Here is an 11507-nt window from a genome sequence, read left to right as displayed (position 1 = left end):
TATTACTGTACACTAGGAAAAGCAAAAATTTGCAATAACAGACCAGTTTACGTGACATTAAATGCACTGCTATCTTCGTTGACTTTGGCTTACTTGTTTGTAATGCCCACTGGATCGTAAGTTGGTTACTCAGTTTTTTGGATGTTTTAAACGTCTCCTTTGATCAAAATCTGACGTTTTCGTCTTAAATATTTGACTTATTTGAGTCATTTACATCAAAGTCTATATATAAACACCACTTTAACAGCTCTAGTAATACATTTCTGAACACCTTCTTGTGTATAAATAAAGGAGATACCATGTTGACATATTTGTTTATAATGTGCTATATTTGACATTTTCAAAGGGTAAAAATAACCCTGAAAATATTAACCCATTTATGAAATAAAATGAACCCAGCGTTTTTGTAAAAATGAAACCGTCCTTTGGGTTGAAACACAACACATTTGCTGGGTCAAAATTAACAACCCAACTTGATGGGTTAGTTTAACTCAAAATGTGTTCTGTCCTATATTTACCCAGATGTTGGGCTGCAAATAACCCAATGTGGGTTGTTTTTAACCTAGTGTTTTTTATAGTGTCATTACCTGTTAAAACAGTAGGCCAAAGAACCACAGAGGCACGCAGGCTACCATCTTTATATGATTCATTCCCAAAATAAGAGGTTTTTTTTGTTTGTTTGTTTGGCTTGATATCATTTGCATTAAATATCTACGACATAGAAATGTGAATACACTTTTTTATTCATGAGCCAAACGGAGGAAATATGACAACAAAACAACGGAATGACATCAACCAACTTACATGGGCATAAGATGTGCACAATCAGAGGTTTAAAACAAACGCCGTGTTGAAAAGTCATTAGGCCTTTAGATTTATGATCTGAATATATCTCTTACCATTTCAGTTCAGTTTTCCTTACAGCAGTTCACTGAGTGTATATAGCATGTACTTCCTTTCCCACTTCCCACGGAAAAAAGGGGAGCAATGCGTTAACACAATCAGCTTATTACTGTATTTAGCCGAGAAAAGACAGACGCTGACACGCGTGCGTCTGATGTCCAGGGCCAAATCGCCAGTGATTGTCACTGCATGTCAGAGAGGTGGGTTTGTAACTTTCTTTCTGTTTTAACACTCTAACGCTTTATTCCTCCTTTCTCCGGGAAATATGTCCTCGTAGGCCGGCGGTGAGTCGTTAGCGGGCGGGTAGGAGAAACCGTACACGTGCTGGAGCTCTTTTTGTTCAGGCGCGTAGCCCGGTAGTTCTATAGACGGATGGCCGCTTTTCCGCGCCTCCGCGCCGTCATCCCGCGCCTGGGAGCTGCACATCCCTAGACTAATATAAGAGACCGACCGGAAGTCAGCGGCCACGGTGAGCTCGCGCTCTTCGGCAAGCAAGACGGCGCGCGCGCTGCGCCTGTGCGCTCGGCGCCTCCGGTAAAACTGCGCCGCCTGGTAGCGCTTGATGACCACCAGGTTTACAAGCCCAATGAGGCACTCGAGCGCGTTAAGCACGGTGGATGCTACCAGGCCGCGCTGGTAATCCTTGAGACGACCGCACGCCGCAGGTACATCCACTGTGTCCAAGCAGTAGCGCGAGTACTTCCGCTCCACGAGCGACACGGCGTCGCCGTCCACCACTGCGCCCGAGAACGCCGTGAGCACGCCGAGTAGAAATACAAGAAGCCCGAAGAGGAATAAATTGCGACACGCCGATTTGCCCCTGCAGCAGATCAACGCCATGGCCAGTAGTGCCTGTCCAAGTCCGAGCAGGATCCCCGAGTAAAACGCGCCAGCAGCCGCGCTCAGTTGAAAGTGCGCCTTCACTTTGGCTCCCAGTGAGAGACACTCGAACCCGACCACCGCCGTGCTCACGGCGCACGCGAACAGCAGGCTGCTGGAGACCACGGCGCACGCTCCTTTCCCACTCAACTTCATTATAATCCTCCTCTGCCTCGTCCGGCCCGTCACCCTCCTTCATCCTCCTTGGTCCTCCTCGCCAGATCTTCTTGAAGTGCCCTCACACTGGGACATGACTCGCCGATGGCTGCTCGGAGAACGGAGGATGTGCGGAGCCACGTGCCGTGCCGCCGTTTCCCACCGCTTCCCCAACGGATGAATAATTGATGGGCAGGGCGCGCTCCTTCTGCGGTAACAGCCGCCCAAATCCAGCTTAAAGGTAGCGATTACCTTCATGACCTTCTCCCGCCATCCACTTCCGCAGGGCTTAGTCTTGAAGACCGAGAGGAAAGACGCTCCCTCCCCCTCTTACAGCCCTCCAGCGCGCGCCGCCGTCAGCGAGCGCACATCAGTGAGACTGGCTTTCAGTCTGAGCTTTAAACTCGCTCCACTCCGACTGGCTGCAAACTCGAGAACGCGACACATAGTGATGCTTTCTTTCACTGCTTCCTCATTCTCAAACAGAATCTTGCTACAGATGCTATTACATGCAGGTTGCTTTCTCACTGTAAGCGAGAAAATTTATATACGTATAGCAATGCTTTTAGTAGAAATAATGTTCATAAAACGTGATTTAGGCTATTGTAGAGAAAGAAAGTGACTTAAGCCCTACTACTATTGTGTGAACACTTGCAAGGGTGGCAAGTGAAGATAAAGTCTATATTATTGTATGTGCATTATAAGACCATGTCAGGGCTTCGCAGAGCTGTATGAGCTGTCCATGGTACTGAAACACTGCCTAGTGTGTTTTGGGCGGGGCTCAGATTGGCTTTTTAGGGAGTGACTAATGTTACTTCTGTTTTGCTGACATGATTACTAAGTTCACAAGCCTTTTGAAACATGAGTGATGGGGTCCCGGTAAATTTATGATGATCAATAACATTTTGTGAACGAAAACTCTCTGTATCCAACTACATTATTTGGCCGGCCAAGTTTTTTGTTGACAGCTCCTAAGTTTCAAAAAAAAAAAAAAGTAGTCTTTTTCTTTTGAATGGGCCGCTGTGGTCTTCCACCACATCAGGGTGGAGGAAAGACATTTTAGAAAAGGTGGAAGATGGAAGAACAATTTATGCCATAAAGGCACTTTTGAGAAGAAAAAAAACATGGCTTGAATGTTTCATAGTTTATTATCCTGTGTTAAATGTCAAAAAGAGTGTAATTGTAAAAAGTTTCACATTTCTCCAGGGCACAGTGTAAATCGTTTTTGCATACCTACAGTACAGTATGTACATAGAACAGCATATACACTTTATTATGTACATCTACCATATGTGTGTGCACATAGGAGAGGCTTGGATAGGAATGTCTGATTATTTTTGACCTTGTAAGGACATTTAGTTGGTTCCCACTGTTTTTTCGGCTGTTTTATTTATTTATTTATTTATTTATTTATTTTTACTAAAATAAAAAAAGGCAAAACGTTGGTTAATGAAGTTAAGGTTAGGGTTTGATTTACGTGTAGGCATAGAATTAATTAGCCACATTAATAAATATTAATTAATATTGAAAAGAATTATAATCAGTGGAAGTCCTGCAAGGATAGTAAGATACACACCCACACACACAAGTATAAAAATCCCACATAAAGTCTCAAATTAAAATTATGATAATTCCTTCAGCCTTTCTGCTTCAGCTTTCTGCGAAGTGCAAGATTGTTTATATTCCTTCTGATGAACTGTTTTTATTTATCAACCTAATACATTCTCATTAAAACTGTTTAAATTATACAGAGAAGCTCTAATTTCAGCTATAGCAACCAACAATTATTCCCACGAGGGAGCTAATCACAGCAATTAAGCCAAGCTGCAGGTGTCAGCATGTCTCTGGCTTTCCTTAGGTTCAGGCTTCTTAACATGCAGCAACTGTACAGCGCTCACAAAAATGTTCCAGCTACACGCTTATACACTCTTATAAGATGGCACGCTTTAGGGTAATTATAGTACAGATGTTTTGTTGGCACAATTAATTTTTTTGTATAATGGTACAGGAAAGCTCCAGAGTAAACACAATCACCCCCCCGCCCCACAAGATATAGAGGGTAAAACAAACCGAGTAAAAACTAGGCCTATGGTGCTAACTGACAGTGAATCATTTATTTAATCATCCCTGCTAACTAGTGATTAACATATATAGACACAAAAATATACCCAGCACTTTTATTATTAAATTGATAATTGATCATTTACTCACAGTAACAAGAAACAGATATTATATTCTCACTATATTGTCCAGACCTAAAATTAAGTTCCGCAGGGATTCAACTGCAGTTACATTTACATGGATTAGGCAGACTGACCATTTAAAGGACTGTGCATCATGTGGGACATTTAACAGGATATTAGATAGATATCAAACTTGGCAGTTTGAGAAGATGGCAAGCTTAGAACAAATAAAAAAAGGTTTTAGAGTTTGTGTAGCAGTTGGTGTTTTGTGAGTCTGATGACAAATACTAGTAAGTAGTAAGTAATTAAGGGCAGATGTGGTAAACTATTTATTAAAACTGTGGAATTTAATGTCAGCATACAGAAAAAGCTCTTCTTGGCAGCAGAAATGGTGAATGGTACATGCAAATGGCTTCAAAATAATCTTTAAAATAATTCTTAGAGAGCGGGATGAACCAGTGAAGGGTCTTGGTCCTGTAATGGCAACATATGACGTAATAGGAGCAAGCATTTAGCTTGATAAATGGATTGTTACTCGTGTTTGCTGCGCCAAACAGCAGGTACACATATGGTGATTATAATGAGAGTAGATACGCTCACCTAACTGTATCAAATAGAAAAGACTTTAAAACACTAATTAGCTTAGGTAATGGATGTCACGAATCAAACATAATGGCAGCAAACATACGCCAAGCAAAGCTGGAAATCTCAAATAAAATGCTTAATCTTCTGACTTTGTAAACTATATGGCCCCAACATTTGTGGACACCTGACCATCACACCGCTTTGTGCAGCTTTTTGAGCATCCCATATTAGATTAGTATTCCCTTTGCTGTTATAATAACCTACACTCTACTGGGAAGGCTTTCCACTAGATTTTGGAGCATGGCTGTGGGAGCTTGTGAGAATTAATAAGGCCAGTAACTTAAGTCAAGTCAAGTGACTTTTATTGTCATTTTAACCATATAGAGCTGGTACAGTACACAGTGAAATGAAACAACGTTCCTCCAGGATCATGGTGCTACATAAAACAACACACTAAACACATGAGATGACACAGAACTAAATAAGATCTGCACATTTCTACATAAAGTGCATGTGCAAACAACACAAGTCAGTACAATAACTACTAAAACAGGACAATAGGCACAGTAGTGACAGGAACTTGTGTTTAGTGAGGAGGTCTGGAGTACAGTCAGAGTTTCAGTTCATCCCAAAGGTGTTCAGTGACGTTGAAGTCAGGGCTCTGTGCAAGCCACTTACGTTCATGTCATCATGGACCTTGCTTTGTGCACTGGGGTACTGCCATGCTGGTTCATGTTTGGGCCTCTTAGTTTCAGTGAAGAGAAACTGCAATTTTACAGCATACAAAGACATCCTGTACAATTGTATGTTTCAAAGTTTGTGGCGACAGTTTGGGGAAGACCCCCATATGGGTTTAATGGTCAGGTGTCCACAAACTTTTGTCCATTTAGTGGATCATATTTGACTTTTAGAAACCAATAAGTGTTTCAAGCTTTTCTGAAAGAGAAACCGTCTACTGTTTGATGCTACAAAACCTTTATATAAGGATTCCTCCTGGGGCACAAAGCAAAGAACATTTGATTGAGCCCTTTTCCCTAAGAGTGTAGAGTGCTGACATTCTCCGACATTCATGCAGTAGTCTTCAGGTCTCTGGAGGAAACATAGAAGATCTGATAACCAGGAGAGAGAGAGAGAGAGAGAGAGAGAGAGAGAGAGATCTAAAATAAAAATATAAAATAATTTCCATTTGTATGTGCAAATTCTATATTTAGAGCTTTTTGTGCTGAACTCTGATTTTACAGGTTCTTAAGCTGGAGGGTTTCCTTTTGTAAGTAAAGTATTTTCAAGTAAAACCTCTCAGTAAGCAAAGGACCATTAACTATCCAAAGAGAACCAGAAAACATCTTGTGAATTTGGTAGTTTTTGACTTACTTTCATCCATCCATCCATCCATCCATCTTCTATACCGCTTATCCTTCCTTCAGGGTCACGAGGAAACCTGGAGCCGATCCCAGGGAGCATCGGGTACAAGGCGGGGTACACCCTGGAGAGGGTGCCAATCCATCTTACTTTCAGTAATCGTTATATCCTGGTCAGGATCCTGATGGGTCTGGGGCCTATCCCTGAAACACTGGCTGTGAGTTGGGAATACACCATGAATGGGATGCCAGTCCATCTCAGGGAAGCATGAACACACACATTCGCACACACTTTCATGCCTGGGGGCAATTTATCTTAGCCAATCCACCTACTAGTAGGAAACCAGACAAGCCAGAGGAAACCCACATGAACACAGAGAGAACAAGCACAGAATCTCCACACAGACATAAACCCAAGCTCAGGATCGAACAGGGACCCTGTGATGCTCCACAGCACAATCCCTCCTCACTTTTCTGTAGCTGTAAATAAAATATCTGCTCAAAGGATAAACAGTTATTTTTATGTCACCCCAGGTTCTGTAAATCAGGGAGGGAGAGAGAGAGAGAGAGAGAGAGAGAGAGAGAGAGAGAGAGAGAGAAACGGAAACAAATGAACAAATGAACTACTAACATCCAACCAACCAACTTGCTGGTCAGTTTGGAAAACACCCTCACATACAGTGTCTCACAAAAGTGAGTACACCCCTCACATTTTTGTAAATATTTGATTATATCTTTTCATGTGACAACACTGAAGAAATGACACTTTGCTACAATGTAAAGTAGTGAGTGTACAGCTTGTGTAACAGTGTAAATTTGCTGTCCCCTCAAAATAACTCAACACACAGCCATTAATGTCTAAACCGTTGGCAACAAAAGTGAGTACACCCCTACTGGGTACTGGAATGGTAAGGCCAATTTTTTTTGTTTTTGTTATACAATGAAGACATTTGGGTTTGAGATCAAAAGATGAATATGAGACGAAAGATCAGAATTTCAGATTTAATTTCCTGATATTTACATCTAGATGTATTAACTTAAAACATAATACCTTCAATGGCTGACCACCCAATTTTTAGGTGGGCAAACGTATAGGAACAAATAAATTGGGGCCATAGCCATACTGAAGATTTTGCTATTATAGTTAATAAAAAAATAACCAGTGGTTGTTGACAAAAGAGATAAGAGCGTAAGAAAGTGAGGCTGCTATTTGCTGAACGTCCGTCAGTCAGTCAGTCAGTCAGTCAGTCAGTCACTCACTCACTCAGCATCAGGTTGCTATGGTGGGAAATGTTAGAGAAGTGAAGGCAGAGAGAGACTATAATAGTCTCGAGTACATACACGTCAGTGTACATCTAATGCTGCTCTGATAGATTCCTGGGAGAATCACACAGGAAGCAGGAGAAGCAAATTAGCTTACTTATTTTCCCTTTGTTCTCAATATCAGAATATGCAGTGAGGCTAGACATTCATGTGGTAATGATATTACATTAACAAATGCAACAACTGACATGCAGGTGACAAATTTAATACCCATAAAGTCATTACATTGTCCATATAGAGGAAAAATAGAGCTTAAAATAGGTCCCTTTTCCTTCTTAAATTACAACTCTCTCTTGCATAATGCAAAAAAAAAAAACTATTAAAGATTTATTGTGTTTGAAAGCAGGGCTCAGAGTCTCATCTCAGGTAGATCACACAATGCAATCTAACTTGAACCACTCTGGAAATTTAAGAACAACATGTGTGACTTTGCTTTCTAACATATAAAATGCACTATTATAAAAAAATATTTAAAAAATACATTTCCACTGCACTTGATCGGCGCATGTAGCACATAGCATGCATATTCATCCCAATCTGATTGCTCCCTATTTTTATTTCCTTGCTTCTAAGTACATATTTACTATCATAGTCATACTCATGGACACACACCTGAGTGATAGTCACATTAGTTTGACACTAAACATGAACACTAAAACTTGAAATACAGAAGGGAACCAGAAATGTGCAGGATTTAATAAGGTTCTGAAATGAGCATCAGTGAACTCATTGGTATTCCCTCCCTGTGCTTGACAATAGATAAGGGCTTACCTGTCCTGCGTTGTGAAGAGCTACATTTGTCTCACACACACACACACACACACACACACACGCACACACACACAAAGATAATCAGGGCCTAGAGACACAAGTGTGGCCTAGCAACCATTTTTTCAAATATCTAACGATTTGAAATGCACTTAATATGTTAACACAGACATTTTCTCAGTAATTTAAAACAAACCCATCATTGCCCACGCATGGATGATTGTGCTCTAGGTTAATTTTAAACCATGAAAGACCTCTGTGACTTGTCACGTTGTAGTTTGAGTTGGGTGATTGGGTTCTTGGCACACCCTGAAATTAATCATGGATTGGTATCATTTAGAGACAGCACATCAGAAATCATTTCTTACAGACATTCTCTGATGAGTTTCTACCTCATTTACTTTCATGCACCTGGCATTTCCCTTAGCGGCTATAAAAAGCTTACTAAGATCTTCCTCACTCGTTTCTACATAGAAAAACTGGGTGCAGGTTCTTTATTTTTGGAAGCAGATTGAGCCTTGTGAGGTCTGTGAATCCAGATAAGAGTAATAAAACTAAACACTTCGATTCAATTCTATTTGTATAGCACTGTGAACAATAGAGATCGACACAAAGGAGCTATATGGGAAAAAATAATAATAAAAAGTCAGAGGTGTAGCAGATGAGTAGAAAGGAAGACCTCCCTGAGACGACACCCTTGAGAGGAACCAGAGTCAAAAGGGAACTCGTCCTCTTCTGGGTGACACCAGATAGTGGGAATATAAAATCTTTACTATTATACAGCTCTATACTATAACCACAAATAATACTAAGTATGTTGAATAAGTGTAAATGATATTTCCAGAACTGTCATGTACGATTACTGCAGCGGTTCTTTTGTACAAATCTACAGTGTCCAGGTGTATTGTCTACAGAAACAAGGAGGAATATTGGGCATACATTGTTTTTGGGAAGTGCAAATCTTTAGGGCATCCATGTGTGAACATCCACCACAACAGAAAATCAGTCTTAAGTGCAGAAGTAAGGTTGAATCAGGCAGGTCTGCAGGGTGACAGGAAATTAGCTAACTATTAAGGGCACCAGAAGCTATAGTTAGCCAGGGCACCAGACAGTGGAGGTAATCATAGTGTGCTAGGCAAACACAGGGTTCCTAATGTAGCTATCCATGGAGGCGCTAATGATATAAGCCTTTATCATTCAGAGTTAACAAAGGGTAACAGGTGAGGTCTGAAAAATTGTGAAGATGATGTTTAGCACTGCAGTTCCAAAAACAATGTGGGCGTTATCTACTATATAATTGGACTATTTTGAGGGCAAGTATGTCCTTTTAGGGTGGGAAACTATAAGGAAGGTGCTCTCCCTTCCTATAACATAGCTCAGGCTTAGGACAGGACTAGTTATTCGTTGACAACTGATCTATAACTCTCCAGTTACAGCACTATGTAAGACTAAATATACTACAGTACTAGAGCTAGTTGTTCCTGCAATTGAAGCAGGCCTGGAGAATGAGTTTCAAATGATAACACTCAACTACAACCTATCGAAAACCAGCGTACAGTCCTACCATCAGCTTAGTGAGGCTGCAGATTAGCTGAAATCAACTACTCCATATTTACTGACAATTTTCTAAGAACAGAACTTACAGGGAAGATCAGTTACAGGAACAAATAACAGTGTCTGAGGAAGCAGGAGAATGAAACAGAGAGAGTGAGAGAAATGAGTAGCCCACATCCATTTTGTTGTGTTCCTGAGGTATCACACTAGTAATGGAGCAGTCAGTTCCAAAAGGACACGGCCTGCAATTACTCACCAGCCCTGGACACAGTCCCCGACATCACTTCTCTTCCCTGACACCGTCTCAAACAGAGGGCCCTGGTGAAAATTAACAGAGGACTTCTTACAATGCTGCCTGTTAAGCTGGGTGAATGGGGTTGCAGAAGAATTAAAAGGGAAATGTCTTTGCTTGGTTTACATCCAGACAGACTGCTCTGAATTCTTTTCTTCTCTCTTGCATGACCTGGGAGGCACTGGCTTGCTCCAATATAGCAGTCAATATTCCGAGCCTGTTTACAACTGAACATGAAATGCTCTCTTTCATACACTTGTGAATCTCAGGTGAAGCCATGACCACAGGACACGATGTGCTAAAAGCAGGCAAAGCTAGAATACTGCAACAAGGTTTTAAATAGTCTCAAACAAAGCAGGGAGTCTAGACTGTTTCTCACTCAACACAGCCAAAGATCATGTACAGTAGTACTTGAAAGTTTATAGAGCCTTTAGAATTTTCTGCATAAATATGAGCTAAATCATCATCAGATTTTCACACACACATCACAAAGGAGCCCAGGGTAACTTCAAAGCAACTAAAAGCCTATGTCACATTGGATAATGTTAATGTTCATGAGTCCACCATCAGAACACTGAACGACAATGGTGTGCATGGCAGGGTTGCAAGGATTAAGCCACTGCTCTCCAATAAGAACATTGCTAAGAAGCACATGGACAAGGCAGAAAGCTAATGGAAAAAGGTTTTGTGGACAGACAAGACCAAAATAGAATTTTTGGTTTAGATGTGAAGCATTACAGTATGTTTGGAGAAAGAAAACACTGAATTCCAGCATAAAAACCTTATCCCATCTGTGAAACATGGTGGTGGTAGTATCGTGGCTTGGGGCTGTTTTGCTACAGCTGGGCCAGGACAGCTTCCCATCATTGACGGAACAATGACTTCTGAATTATACCGGCACATTCTACAGGAAAATGTCAGGACATCTGTCTTGGAGTTAAAGCTGTTCTATATCCTGAGGAATGGGCTAAAATTCCTCCAAGCCAACGTGCAGGAAATGTTTAGTTGCAGTTATTTGCTGCACAAGTGTCAAAGAGAGGTGTCCGAACGTCACAGCCTTGCAGAGATTTGTGTCGTCTCTTCTGATAAATTAAATGAAAAGCATGGTAATAAGCTGAACTGAATTACTTCAGAAAGTGAGGTAGGATGCTGAACTATGCAGTGCAATGGTCCTCCAGCAGTACTAATCTGACACTCCTGTCATAATTAAAGCCATAATTAAGCTTCATCCATATGGTTTCAGCAATAAAGTATTTCAACATGAATAAAAGTCGGTGCATTTCCTTATTTTAGATGAGAAATACACATCTTCCACTCCCTTTTCCAGTTTTGTCTTTGTTGGTGTTAAATCCTATAGTTAAACTGTGCAGCCTTCCAAGAATTATTTTTTTTGTATAAACCCTGCTAATGAACTCCATATATACCCCCTCAGTGGTGTAGGCTCCATTAGAACACATCCCTAATTTATGGGAACAGATTATGAAAATTGAGTACAAACAACATAAA

At 40.9% G+C, this 11507-nt stretch overlaps 1 protein-coding gene across 1 annotated transcript; it reads right to left on the bottom strand.

The window, feature by feature from the left end:
- Positions 1–1128: 1128 nt before the first annotated feature.
- On the bottom strand, positions 1129–2079 carry LOC128611180 (transmembrane protein 271-like). Its single transcript, XM_053630518.1, has one exon. It carries the CDS (start codon positions 1936–1938, stop codon positions 1129–1131), a length of 810 nt encoding a protein of 269 aa, XP_053486493.1. The 5' UTR covers positions 1939–2079.
- Positions 2080–11507: the final 9428 nt, after the last annotated feature.

The sequence above is a fragment of the Ictalurus furcatus genome, chromosome 8 (assembly GCF_023375685.1).
Source record: "Ictalurus furcatus strain D&B chromosome 8, Billie_1.0, whole genome shotgun sequence".
Classification (NCBI taxonomy): Eukaryota; Metazoa; Chordata; class Actinopteri; order Siluriformes; family Ictaluridae; genus Ictalurus; species Ictalurus furcatus.
The sequence above is the reverse complement of the archived record's forward strand: the minus strand, read 5'-3'. Positions and strand labels throughout refer to the sequence as shown.

Excerpts from the sequence above, each read along its gene's own strand:
- LOC128611180 (XM_053630518.1), bottom strand. The coding sequence starts at position 1,938 with ATGAAGTTGAGTGGGAAAGGAGCGTGCGCCGTGGTCTCCAGCAGCCTG.